This window comes from Plecotus auritus (assembly GCF_963455305.1).
Source record: "Plecotus auritus genome assembly, chromosome: 8".
Taxonomy (NCBI): Eukaryota; Metazoa; Chordata; class Mammalia; order Chiroptera; family Vespertilionidae; genus Plecotus; species Plecotus auritus.
The window spans coordinates 2,026,311-2,041,067 of NC_137782.1; the positions used below are offsets into that span (position 1 = coordinate 2,026,311).

The 14,757-nt window shown below is 42.0% G+C and overlaps 1 protein-coding gene across 1 annotated transcript in view; it reads left to right on the plus strand.

Annotated features, from left to right (window-relative positions):
• The window catches only part of TAF4B (TATA-box binding protein associated factor 4b), a 61,311-nt gene that overhangs the window by 16,442 nt on the left and 30,112 nt on the right, over positions 1-14,757 (plus strand). The window contains exons 8-11 of the mRNA XM_080684199.1: positions 1,823-1,931; positions 2,568-2,673; positions 7,495-7,664; positions 13,521-13,651. Coding sequence (XP_080540325.1) covers positions 1,823-1,931; positions 2,568-2,673; positions 7,495-7,664; positions 13,521-13,651 — 516 coding nt within the window. The remainder of the gene's footprint in view (positions 1-1,822; positions 1,932-2,567; positions 2,674-7,494; positions 7,665-13,520; positions 13,652-14,757) is intronic.

Consider the following 14,757-nt stretch of genomic DNA (forward strand, 5'->3'; position numbering starts at 1 on the left):
AGACTGTGTGTCCCCGCTCACATTTGGTGATACATATAAATACCCCATATCATCATTTATTCTGTGTGTGTGTGTATGTACACACATGTATTTGAACTGACACCTTTGCCTCCTACCACTGGCATGAACTTGATTGGTGTGTAGGCCAGGCCATGCACAGCACCAGATGCAGGTTGCCACTGAGGCTCACCTTCCCAAGCCGGTTCTGCGCAAGGTATTACAACCAGCATCGGGTCCCCCGCGGGGTCTCGGACTGTGAGAGAGCTCAGGCCGGGCTAAGGGACACCCCTCCTCCAGTGCATGAATTTCATGCCCCGGGCCTCTGGTATAGGATAAGTATGATCTCAACTTGCTAAAATAAATCATTGGTTTTAAGAGGTTTTCTCTTTCAAGCATCTATTCTCAGAATGATGGCAGTTGAATTATTCCAATTTTGTATTTCTTCTCTAGGGGCATTAGTTCCTATTTTGAGTTTCCTATGAGTTACTTTTATTTAGTGATTGATGCACACTAGATTTTATATTTTATTTACAAAAACATTAAAATACAGAATAAATTGTACTCCCAAATTCTGTTCAGAAGTCTGTCTCCTGGCACATTTATATTAGCCAAAAATGAATTTAAGGACTTACAAATAGTTCAATCAGTAGCTGGCTCAAATACATGGTGACTGTTTTTCTTCTTTGATGTGGGGAAAAAAAAGGAACTTCTGCTATTGTACTTTTTTCCTTCTTTGAAGCTAAAAATAAGGCCCTGCTATTACCTTAACTTCGCTTCCTTTGTCTCCAACACTCACCCTCTGGATTTCTTGAACTGTTTATTTTGGAGGATGCCTTTAGCATTGTCATTTTCCAGGTATTTTTTAAAAACGGCCCATTAAAAGCCTTTATCTTTTGGAGATCTACTAGTATTTTGAAATACTTATCCTATATCATAAAAGCCTGACATGCTAAGTGTCCGGTTGACTGGTTGGCTGTTCAACCAATCAAAGCATCAAAGTGTAATATGCTAATGATATGCTAAGGCCACTCAACCGCTCTCTATGATGTGCACTGACCACCAGGGGGCAGATGCTCCGACTGGTAGGTTAGCTTGCTGCGAGGGTCCTGCCAATCAGGACTGAGCGAGATGGGCCAGACATGCCCTGGAGCCCTCCAGTGGTCCCTCTCCAGCTGGCCAGCCGCCCCTGCATCTCTCCCCTGCCTCGATCATGCAACGGTGGGGTCCCTCGGCCTGGCCTGCGCCCTCTCGTAATCCGGGACCCCTCGGGGGATGTCGGAGAGCCGGTTTCGACCTGATCCCGCAGGCCAGGCCGAGGGACCCCACTGGTGCATGAATTCGTGCACTGGACCTCTACTAGATAGATAAAAAGTTATATCTAGGGGTGCTTTAAAATAATTGGGGGTGGTAGTGAAGTGGGTGGAGATATACAGGAAACAAGGTTGGTAAACAATTAATCATCGTTGAAGCTGGGTAATAATGGCATAGGTGGTTTCATCTTATTGTTTCTTCTGCCTTTGTATATATTTGAAATTTTCCATGATAAAAGTTAAAAAATGAAAATATGGCGCATATGGAGGTTTAAATTGGGCGATATGTAATGTAAATTTGAGCTCCACTCTAAGAAATACAATGTGTGAGGTAGTCATATTTTTCAGTTTTGAACAGGATAATCTTGCCGCATGCAGATTAAGATTGGAGTAGGCATTCTTGTTACGCTATGGGGAGATATGTTCACAGCTGGTGAGCAGTTGGCTGTCCCACGGTTAGAACGGAAGCAGGTTTGCGTGAATGACTGTAATGCCGGTTCTCCCTCTTTCAGGTAGTCCAGCAGCCTGCAGGGGGCCTTTCACAACATGCGGGCACACTCCCCACTTCCTCAGCACTGACCCTTCAGAAGAAGATGCCAGTGACCACTGCAGGAGCTTCCGGTCAGCCACCTCCAGCCAACTCGGGCCCGTCACACTGGGTTTGAAACAGGAGGGGTCTTGTACTCTCTTTTCATGTTCTAGTCAGAGACCAGAGATGTGGTCTTTTATGTTGGGACCGAGAGAGAAGCTGAAAGATAACTGTGGTACATCTTTGTCCACAGGGCCACTTTCCAAGGGTGTTTGTTGTTTTAGAATAAAAGAAGCAACTATTCACAGTATTTGTAATCCGATACAACAGGCCAGTAGTAACTAAGTACTTTTTTGACTTAGAAAGTTTTCTGTAGCCTTTTCTTTTTAAGATGTGCTGCTTTCTTTGTCAGTCTTGCACATAAAATTTAGAGGTTTTATTATTTTTAAAATCTACCATAGAGATGACATATCATTAACATGTTTGTGTCACTTTTTCTGCATACTATTTTTATAGTGCTGGTAGTTCTGGCTGGAGGTCTTGATTTTAGGGAATGATTCCGGGTGCAGGGAATAAATTCATTGTCATGTTTGAATTTAAACATAGTTTTAGGGCAGTTTGAACTTTTCTTTGATTATTCTTGGTTATTAAAAGCTGTTCTGAATTTTTCATCATGTGGCGTGATTGCCTATTGAAAAGCATACGTTTTTCTTTCTTTGTTTTTGTAGCTTCCATTCTAAAGCAAACTACGCTTCCTGGAAATAAAACCCTGCCTCTTCAGGTATCTTCTCTTCAGAAAGATAAAGTGAGGGAGAACGGAGTGACGTCCTTGAGGTAAAGAACATAAATAGTTAAACCTGGATTTGGTGTAAGGAAGTAATATTTTAAAAAAAGAAAAGAGATGACAGTACTTTTAATAAATATATATATATTTATGCATTTAAAAAATCTAACTAACTTTGAGTATAATTTATAAAGCAGTAAGTGCACAGATTTTAAGTGTACATCTTAATGAATTTTGACAAACATATACTGGGGTAATCATAATCCAGATCAAGACGCTTTTATGCTCCTTTAAAATCAATATCCCAACCCCTCCTCCTACAGCCACTATTTTTATATCTATCACCATGGGTCATTTGTGTCTATTCTTACACTTCACATAAATGAAAAAATTACATTATCTGCTCTTTTGCATCTGAATTTTTTCACTCAGTATGTTTTTGAAGTTCATATCCTATGTCATTATGAATATTAGAAAATTGTTCTTTGTATTGGGGAGAAGTATTTGTTGTATGAATGTAAATCCTTGTTAATGAACATTGGGTTGTTAGCAGTTTTTAACAATTATATATGAAGCCACTATAAATATTTCCATACAGATTTTTGTATGAACATAGTTTCTCATTTCTCTCTAGTAAATATGTGGGAGTATAATGGCTGGGTCATTACATAAGTGTGTATTTAACTACAGAAGGTCCTTTATTTCTGGATTTACTACAATTCAACTTCATGATTTTTTGAGTTTATGGTGGCTTGAAAACTATATGCATTCAGTAGAAACAGTACTTCGAATCTTAAATTGCTACTATTTCCTGGGCTAGCAGAATGCCTTAAACTCTCCCAGGGTGTGGGGCAGCAGCAGCGAGGTGATTTTGCCCAGCTGTAATGTAAGTGTTCCGAGCATGTGTAAGGTGCGAGGCTTGGCTGGTAGGTTCAATAGGTTCGCTGTTTTAAATGTGTTTACGACTTAAAATATTTTCAACTTCCTGGGGCTTAAGTCCAGGAGCATCTGAATTTAAGAAACTATCAAACTGTTTACCAAAAAGACTGTACCATTTTACATTCCCACCAGCAATAATGAGAGTTCCAGTTGCTCTCCAAGTTAGGTTATTTTAGGTTATTTATGTAGATGATGTGATCAGGAGTAAGATTAGAATTTTGGGTTGCCTTTTTTCTCTTTTCATCAGTTTAAAAATGTCTTTCTGTTATTTTCTGCTATCCATCTATGTGTTCACTTTCACAGATAAAACATGTATAGAAAAGTCATTACCCTTTTTAAAAAAAAAATATTTCTTATTGATTTCAGAGAGGAAAGGGAGAGGGGGAGAGAGAGAAACATCAGTGATGAGAGAGAATCATTGATTGGCTGCCTCCTGCACACCCCCTACTGAGGTTGTAGATAACAGCTGCAACCCGGGCATGTGCCCTTGGCTGGAATCAAACCTGGGACCCTTCAGTCCACAGGCCGACGCTCTACCCATTGAGCAAACCGGCTAGGGGGTTACCCTGCTTTAAACTACAGGGAAAGAGCAACACTTTTGGAACTCCAGTGACTTCAACATTGGATAATCAAATATTCAGTATTAAAAACTATTATAAAATGGTTAAAAATGAAATGTGGAATCACAAAAATGAGCAAGTAATAATTACCTATTAAGAAATGAATACAGCCCTAGCTGGTTTGGCTCAGTGGATAGAGCGTCGGCCTGCCGACTGAAGGGTCCCAGGTTGGATTCTGGTCAAGGGCACATGCCTGGGTTGCGGGCTCGATACCCAGTAGGGGGCGTGCAGGAGGCAGCCAATCAATGATCCTCTCTTATCATTGATGTTTCTATCTCTCTCTCCCTTCCTCTCTGAAATCAATAAAAATATATATATATAAAAAAAAGAAATGAATACAAACATTTGAAAAAGAACCAAATAAGACCTTGAGAAGTGAAAAATGTAATTGTTGAGTTTAGAACCTTATTGGCTATGTAAATTAGATTGACCCTCAGGCCCAAATCCAGTTTGCTTTACTGCAGGGAGGATTGGTGGCTGTTTCTTCAGCAAACGGGGCTGACTATCGACTTGGGACCACTTGAGCCTCTCCTAGGGAACCTGACTTAGATACAGCTTCTCCCCTTGAACGGAGGCCCAGGAGCTGGCGCTGGCCACGGGCGTTCTCTCAAGGCAGTTCTGCCTTTATAGCGTGCAGTTGCTTATTTTTGCTGACACCTTTTGACAACTTCTGTGCACAGGACACTGGAATGAAAATGTCGTATGCTGGTCTAGTTGTAATGTCATGTAATTTCTCCTTAGTAAATCTAGTCCACTGACTGCCTGAGGCAAATGTGTCACCATTAGTATTTTCTTTGGGAAATTTCTGGCTTATTACTTGTGCTCACTTATCTGCTGAGTTCTTACTGTTTTTTAGGGTTATATATATATATGTGAGTGTGTAATTAATTATTTGTTGTACATGTTGTAAATATTTACTCTTTGGCTTACCTTGTCACTGTTTTTCGTGTCTTTTGTTATATGAAGGTTTGGTTTTGTCACAGTATTGGATTCCTACATGGCTTTTGAATTTCACCTGTTCTAAAAAATCCTTCCCTATCCACAGCTCATGGTGATGTGATCCTATATTTTTTTCAAGAATTCTGTACACACACACCTCACATATGCACACATACCTTTTTATCTTACCTTTGTAAATGTCTCATGCTACAAATTCTTTGTAACTGTGTCAGTCATTTGCCATTTTGCAGCTTATGTTCTGAAATGTAAACATTCTTTGAAGAAAAAAGGACTTTAGCTTATGAATCCTATTCAAATACTGGCTTATAAGAGGGTCCTGTTCTGGATGAGGGAAATTAAGAACTTTTTGCCAATTGGATTGTGCATCTCAAAAGTGGTTACTGAAGAATTCATCATTCTTATCTTTCTAATTTGAAATGCAGCCTTTATCTTATAGTAAATCCTCATGTATACAAGGCTTCATCTATAAAATTTCATTTTAGTTCTATGTTTTTGTTTTATGTCTATGTTAATATTTTTGCATTTTTAATTATTACCACTTCAGTATTAGTTTTTATATCTGATAGAGCATGTTTTTCGCTTTATCCCTTTTTTAATCAGAGGTACCTTACTTTTTCCTTGTTATTTTTCTGTTGCACATGAATTTTAGAAACAGGACCGTTCCATGAAAATCCTGTATTGAGATGATGTGATTAGATTAATTTCGGGGAGAATTGACTATTGGATAAATTCTAGGTATCGGCGTTAGAATCCAGTGAGGTTGTAGAAAACAGAAAAACTAAAAAGCAGTGGCGTAAAGCAGGACAGAAGAGACTCTCGGCAGGTGAAGGGGAAGTAAGGAGACCGTGGTGTGTGTGATGGCTCGTGGTTTCAGGGCCCGGGGCTCCTCGTTTGCATTCGCTCTGTTCTCCAACACACTGGTTGTGTCCTGCTGTATTTGAGATGTGATAGGCCCTGGACTCTGTCTCCCCGTCTTCGTGTGGCCTGGTCCTTCTGAGTTCAGTTTAAACGTTGATATCTTCTATGTTTGCACTAAGCTATGGTTTTCCATTATATAATGCTTTGTAGTAATTTGAGTCATATGTGGTTGTATACACAGCTTACAGTGATGTCTTTATATTTAAGTTTGCTTCCTTGGATATTTAATATCAATATCACTTCAGTTATTGTTGAAATGTTGACTCTTGTTAGTAAGAAGCAAGTATTCTTGTGGCATTAAATCTTGTCTTAATTGGATGAGGTGTAATAACAGTGATATCTGCCTACTTTTTCAAAACTACTTGCTTAACTGAAAATTTTTCGTTTTGTGATTTTTTTTTCCACTTAGAAAATCATATTTTGTATTCTGCTCAGTATACCTGAATGAGAAACCGTAGCAGTCTCATTCTTCAACACCTGAGGGTGCCAGAGATTCATGTTTTACCCTTACTATTTCAGAATTAGAAGTGACAAATATACTACCTCTGCATGTTTGTATAGTTAGGCCTGTTTAAACGGACTGGCTATTTGATGATAATTTAAGAGTTATTGTTGATTTTTGGAAAATGTGATAATGCTTTATGGTTAAGTGTGTTTAGATTCTTTATATTTTAGAGAGAAGTATAAAATATTTATGGATGAATAATGCATATATATTACTTATGTTAGTGGAGGTCTTTGAACAGCTAGGAGTTTAATGTGATTTTTGAAACTTTTCTTTGGAAGCCACTTTGAGAAAATAATATAGGACGGTTACATGTTATTTGCATAGATAGTATTACTCCAACTTTAATGTCCATTTTTTCATATTGCAGGAATCAGATTCTCTAGCGTAGACTAACCATATGTTCTACTTTGCTTCAAATGTAATTCATTGTTTTGCTGTTGTATTATTAATAGTGTGTTTGAACCATTTGGTTTCAGTCAAGCAAGCCTCTTCTCCAGGGTCTGATGTAGGTACAGACTTTTGAGGACTGGGCCATGTCTGCTGCCCCGCAGTGGACCGGGGAGTGCACTGGGGAACTTGGGGGGCTTCTAATCATCTTGGATGAAAACAAAGAAGTCTGTCTTTCATTGTGTGGGGGTGTGGATAACGTAGTGTAAGTTCCAAATCCCTCTTGATGCATCTCATTTACTAAACAAGAGCAGGAGAGAGGGCACTGGAAGACAAAGTTGCTTCAGGTTATATTTCTGATAGTAAATGTACACAATGGGCAGTAACCAATTACTTTTAAAGGCTTACAGGACACCATTCTTCAGTTCTCTTGCTCGGATGAACTGAGTAAAATCGTGTCTTTGATATCTCTTAGATCATTCATACACATAAGCACCACCACTGGCACTGCCTCAGAGCTGTACCTTCTTTCCTCTTAGAGATGAAGATGACATCAATGATGTGACTTTCATGGCCGGGGTCAACCTCAGTGAAGAAAACGCCTGCATCTTAGCAACAAACTCTGAACTGGTTGGCAGACTCATTCAGTCGTGTAAAGATGAGCCATTCCTCTTCGTTGGAGCTCTACAGAAGAGAATTTTAGACATTGGTAAGTACCCGCCTATGATGTTGACCTCATAGGACTGCTCGTTCCAGGGACAATGATATCAGGAAATGGTCTTAGTTGGTCTTCCTTGAACTCTGAGGTTTACATAGATTTCATGAGTGCTATAGAAAGAAGTATTTTGTTTTAAAAATAGAAGTTAATATTTTATTCATATTTCTTAATTTTTTTTAAAATATATTTTCTTTATTGATTTCAGAGAGGAAGGGAGAAGGAGAGAGAGATAGAAACATCAATGATGAGAGAGAATCATTGATCGGCTGCCTCCTGCATGCTCCCTACTGGGGATCAAGCCCGCAACCCAGGCATGTGCCCTTGACCGGAATCGAACCCGGGACCCCTCAGTCTGCAGGCTGACGCTCTATCCACTGAGCCAAGCCGGCCAGGGCTCTTAATTTTTTTTATAAGAATATCTATACACTAGAGGCCCGATGCATGATATTCGTGCAAGAGTAGGCCTTCTGCCTCGGCCCTCGCAGCCCCGGCTTCATCCGGAACGTTGTGCGGATGGTCGTTCCACTGTTCAGCCGTTTGGTCAATTTATATATTTTATTTTTATTTTTTAATATATTTTATTGATTTTTTTACAGAGAGGAAGGGAGAGGGATAGAGAGTTAGAAACATCTATGAGAGAGAAACATCCATCAGCTGCCTCCTTCACACCCCCCACTGGGGATGTGCCCACAACCAAGGTACATGCCTTTGACTGGAATCGAACCTGGGACCCTTCAGTCCACAGGCCGACGCTCTATCCACTGAACCACACCGGTCACGGCTATTACTTTTATTATTATAGATATAGAAGCCTAAGCAACCAGCCGACTGTCTGGTAGCTATGACTCGCACTGACCACCAGGGGGCAGATGTTAAACGCAGGAGTGGAAACCACAGGCATGGAAACATGAAACAGACTGAAGAATCTCAGAGGGAAGGAAGGAGGGGGGAGGGCGGGAAGAGGTTAACCAACAATCTTATATGCATACTAGAGGCCCCGTGCACGAAATTTGTGCATGGGGGGTGTCCCTCAGCCCAGCCTGCACCCTCTCCAATCTGGGACCCCTTCAGGGATGTCCGACTGCCTGTTTAGGCCCCATCCTACCTGGACTGCTGGCTCCCAACTGCTCGCCTGCTTGCCTTCCTGATTGCCCCTAACCGCTTCTGCCTGCCAGCCTTGATCACCCCCTAACCACTCCCCTGCCAGCCTGATTGATGCCTAACTGCTCCCCTGCCAGCCTGATTGACACTAAGTGCCCTCCCTTGCAGGCCTGGTCACCCCTAACTGCCCTCCCCTGAAGGCCTGGTCCCCCCCACTGCCCTTCCCTGCAGGCCTGGTCGCCCCCAACTTCCCTCCTCTGCCGGCCTGGTCACCCCTAACTGCCCTCCCCTGAAGGCCTGGTCATCCCTAACTGCCCTCCCCTGCAGGCTTGATTGCCCCCAACTGCCCTCCCTTGCAGGCCTGGTCCCTCCCAACTGCCCTCCCTTGCTGGCGGCCATCTGTGTCCACATGGGGGCAGGATCTTTGTCCACATGGGGGCAGCCATCTTATGTGTTGGAGTGATGGTCAATTTGCATATTACTCTTTTATTAGATAGGATAGAGGCCTGGTGTTTATTAGATAGGACTAGAGGCCTGGTGTATGGTGAGTTCCCCCAGTGACCTGCGGGGATTGGGCCAAAACCCTGAGGGGTCCCGGATTATGAGAGGGCGCAGGCTAGGCCAGGCCGAGTGACCCCACTGGTGCACAAAGCTGTGCACCTGGCTTCTAGTATACATATAATAAACTTTTTTCTGTCCTGTTTCTTCCTTGGTTGGCCTTTAGGCATATATATGTGCAGGTGTACACTTAGGTTACAAGGTTGTGTTTATGAAATGAAGAAATAGCTATTGAGAGTAATCCCCCTTTTTCTTATCTTCAACCCTGAAATTCAAACCCTCCATTGCTGTAAAAGAACTAAATTAGAAGGTTAGGGTCTTTCTAGGTCCAGTAGGGTGTTCAGCGGCTACATTACGTGAAAGGAAATGGAAGACAACATAGCTTTTTTTCTGCAGCGAAGCAGCTTTTCTGCAGTTTGATGACAAACTTGTGTTCATGTGAGAGACGGCAGCCCCTCGGATTAGCTGGGGAAAGAGACAGACGGCGAGGTATTGTGCAGGTGACTGGCCTGTTCTTGCGTCCTGACCCCGGGGCTTGCTGGAGCGCCGTCTCCTTCTCCCTCACCCGCATCCAGTTTGGGGCCAGTGCTAGTGCCTCTGAGTGCACTTGAGCCGGGGTCTCCGCATTTTATACTGAATGAAGGTCTAACGGAAATAGGAAGGTTTCTGATTTTTTATGTCCCCACGGTGTATTTAAGGACTACAAAGTGCATCACTCTCACATATTTACTTTTACTGTACAAAATGCTCAAATGTTTGAGCTCCTGCTCTATGCTATTGCTACTTTTTTATCTGATTTAAGTTGGTACATATCATCTTCCTTTTATCATGAAAAGCCGGCATGTGCAAGCCGCCCGAAGGAGGGAGCTCGGAAGAGCTGACTGTGTGTGTTTTCTGTGTGCTTGTGTTTCGTTTGACTTCTCTCTCCCTCTCTCTCTCTTTTCACTCTCTCTCTCCGAGTTTTATTCCTTCCATATGCATTCTGTACCGCACAGGAGCCGGCTCGTTAATTTTGGAACCAGCCGAAGCACTGCACTTTCCTGTGACAGCTTGGGAATCTCCTGGGGTTTGAACTCCTGGGATTTGTAGCCATGTGATTATCTGAAGCTCTGGTAGCATTTAAGTAGATAATTTTGTCAATTCCTTGCCCCTCTTTCATATTTTATTTCCAGCTTGATTTGAGCCTTGATTATATGATAGGAAAATTTTTAGCATTGAAAGAGCATTTTTAAAATCTTTTTGGACAGGGATGGGCGATGGTTTTCTGTAAGGGCCAGATGATAAATATTTGCCACTTTGTGGGCCCTGGGGTCTGTGTCCAGCTGCTCCCCTCTGCTGTTATTACAAAAGCAGCTTAGACCGTGTGTAAGCGATAGGCACAATTGTAGTCCCATCCAGTTTTATACACAAACTAAATGGAGACCACATTCAGTGTGCAGCCTGTTTTCAAGGAAAAATTTGGGGACAGCTATTGGTATTTTCAGTTCTTGATGAAGCACAAACTTGTCATTTAACAGGATGAGAAACTGCGAAACTTCTTACTTCTGAACTTTCCTAAGCTTTAAAAAAAAATGACCATAGAGTGAATGGAGTTATGTTATTTTTGGGAATGTTTTCCATTTCTAGTAAAATTTTCTTTTTACTGAACAGGTTAAAAACTATAAGATCATTCCTTAGTAACAGAAAATATAAATTTACCCCCAAAAAATTTGGAAGGTTTTTCTACTTAAATATGTTAGAGGAAGCATGCCAGTGTTGTCTCTTGTTGGTAATTAGTAAACTAACTCGCACAGACATCTGTACGTCGCATAGCAAGCTTGCAAGCACCAACCAGCTCTCCTAACCAGTTATGTTGACTTTAACAAAGTGTTTTATTTCATAGTGGGGATTTTTCTTACCGTATTAACTTTGTCATTTTTTAAATAGGTTTAGTGAAGATATTTAAACATTTGATTGTTCACCAAATCCTGAAATGGTTTACAAATGCAGCCTTGTTTATTTCTCCTATTTGAAAAATATGATCTTTTGTGTAGGATGACTAACCTGTTTTGTAAATACATGTAAAAGCATTTCAAAGATCCCCTTCCAAGCTAAATATTTAACAATGTTCATTGTCTCAATTCAGGCACGCACTGGCGTGTCTCCCCTGTGTCTCCCTGTGTCTCCCTGTGTGTGGCTGGAACGTTCATCACGGGGAGTTTTGAGGTTGTCCTGTCCCTTCTGGAGAAGGTCTTGCTACCTCTCAATGCTGATGCTTTTAGTAGATTTGACTTTGTGGTGTGTCTTCCCCTCTTGAATCTCAAGTCGGTGATGAGTTCAGTTTGTTAGAAAGTAAAGACGTACATTTTGAAGGTTTGGCTTAGGAGAAGCTGGATAATTTTTTTTTTTTTTGATCAGTACAAAAGTTTATTTAACAAAAGTTCAATGTGAAAATGGACAGGACTGTTATATTGTGGTAAAGCAGGTGCTGTGGAGAGGGAATGTGGAAGCAGTGATGGGTGATTTCTCTGGTGACTACAGCTGTGCTTTTTTCTTTAATCTTTATTGTTCAGATTATTACAGATGTTCCTCTTCCCCCCCAGCTCCCTGGCTCCCCTTACCGCCCTTCTTTGTACTCGCTCCCAGGCTTCTGACGGATGACACTGTTTCCTCGTACTGCCACCGCTCCAATGTTGTTCTTGGCCCACCACATGCCATCTCCACACCTTCACCCATCACAGGATTCATTCAGGGATCCAGTCCCTGCACTGTTCCTTGGACATGTCTGCCGCCATTTAATTTCCACGATAGCTTCAGGTCCCTCCATTTCCGTAACTCGGGAGGGTGAGCTCTGCCCATGGTGCCCAGCCGAGCTCAGAGACGCCTCCAGACGGAATCCGTGGCCTCTGGTGCTCCTGCTGGGTCATTTTTAAATCCTCCTTCTGGTTTACTGTAGTCCACATTTTTAATTAAACTTTAACATTTGTTATGGAATAAGGTCAAAGAATGCATTTAAGATTTGTTGGCTTTTAATTAAAGCTTGTTTTTACTGTACTCATTCACACTGTGATGAGTATATAAGTATACTTCAGATAGAGTGCAAAATCACATTAATGTTTTAAAATTTCTGTGTATAGGCGTATGTTAAAAACAAACACGGCAGCCCTGGCTGTTTGGCTCAGTGGTTGGAGTGTTGCCCTAGGACTGAAGGGTGGCGGGTTTGAGTCCTACCTCTCTTGCAGGCTTGATCCCCAGCCCAGGTTGGGGCGTGTGCGGGAGGCAATCAGTTGATTCTCTCTCTCTCTCTCTCTCTCTCTCTCTCTCTCTCTCTCTCTCTCTCTCTCTCTCCCCTCCTCCCTTCCATTCTCTCTAAAAATCAATGAGGGAAAAAATGCCCTCGGGTGAGGATTAAAAAACAAACACAGCAGCACTATTAAAAGCTCACTTAAATTCCACTACCTAATTACCTATATCTTTAGATTTAGGTCTGTGGATATAGGTGGTTTCACCAAGCTGGAGAATTACTATTTAAATAGTGATAAGGTTGACTTGTAAATGAACTTGTGCCTTTGGGTGTGTTTTCCTAAAAGTTTCTCTCTAGTTAGTAAGAGGAAGAATGGAAGTCTGGTTTCAGAGTACTGAAGGAGCTGCGGTGAAAGAGGAGGGATTCAAACGGATGGATGCAATGGGGATACTTGGAACCCCTTTTGAATGTCAGCATGATTGGTAATGGCCAAAAGGAGTACTGGCGTGTCTGTAGACAAGGCATTAACAGAAATTCACAACCCTAATTCATTGAAATGCCGGAAATTGTTAGCAGTGTCAAATAGCACTAAGTGTAATTTTCTATTTTTTTTTTCATTACTAAAATGAACAGAATACAGCACTGACTTCTGCAGTTACCATTTTTCTCCCGAATGCTAGGCTTGATTTGTGTTCTTATTAACTTTGCCCTATAAATGACCTTGCAAGGAGAATGATCCTAGAGGCTAAGCGAAACAATGTCTATATTTTCTGAGGCTTCAGGCTAGGTTTTATTAATATAATGTCTAAGATCTTGGAAGTTGTGACTTTACCAGGAAAATCATAATCTCCAAACCTTTATTCATAATGGGTCTGACTTCCAGGGGGAACAGAATACCTGCTGTGCTAATTATTTCAATTATCAGCCTCCACCCAAACACATCCTGGGTTTCTTTGCACGCACAGGTAAAAAGCATGACATTACGGAACTGAGCTCTGAGGCCGTGAATTTGATCTCCCATGCAACACAGGAGCGACTGCGAGGCCTTCTGGAAAAGCTGACAGCTATTGCTCGGCATCGAATGACAGCCTACAAGGTAAAGGGAATCGCGAGAAGTCGAGGGTCTTCTCTCCTCTTTGTCATGTCATAGTTTGGGGGAAGGATTTGTATTCTAAGTATATATATATTTTTTTAAAATATATTTTATTGATATTTCACAGAAAGGAAGGGAGAGGGATAGAAAGCTAGAAACATCGATGAGAGAGAAACATCGATCAGCTGCCTCCTGCACACCTCCCACTGAGGATGTGCCTGCGACCAAGGTACATGCCCTTGACCGGAATCGAACCCGGGACCTTTCAGTCCGCAGGCCGATGCTCTATCCACTGAGCCAAACCGGTTTCGGCTCTAAGTATATTTTTAAAGAAAATGATTGCGATATATTTTATGTTGGAAGAAAATCAAAATCACATTCCTAATTTGCCTTCCTTAATTCGCTTACATGACAAACAACATTTAAAATAGAGTTTAAAAGGGTATCCGAAGCTTCTGTGCCAGTGTAAATTGAAATCCGCATCTGCTCTGCCGTGGCTTCTCCTCGAAAGCTTGTGATGGGGAAGGAGATGTGTGAGAACGGAGCGCTGGGGAGCTCTGTTCTTCAGCGGTCTGTGCTCTGCTCACACTCCTGTTCCTTCAGTCCGTCAGATCATTGCCTCGGTGCTCGTACTGGTGCCACTCATTCTCCGATGGACTGCTTTATATCTGAAACATTGCAGGAAGGATGGCCTTTCTGCCCCTATGGTGTGAACCAAATCACTTGCCACCATCAAGATGAAAGCCCTTGGTTTACTGAATCGTGGTATTGGAGGAGAGAGGAGAGGGATGAAAAAGAAAAACGATAGAGATGGAGCTTCCCCCCAGTACCAAGGACTGTTTATACCGCGGTTTTGTACCACATGGGGTGTGGGTAGTCTCACGGGGTTTGAGTTCGCTAGAATGGTCATGTGATGCTGTCCGCGCCATGGGTTCCAAGGACGCCAGGGCAGCATGGTCACTGGCACGTCCCTGGAGGACTCGTATTTTCTCTCCTTTCTGCTTCATTTGGAACCTTGGCAGGGCTATTTATATAGTTGCTGAGGTCCTCACTTCTATAAATCTTTGTCAGAATTTGTTGGACTGACTTATAAACCTGTGATGAGAAGA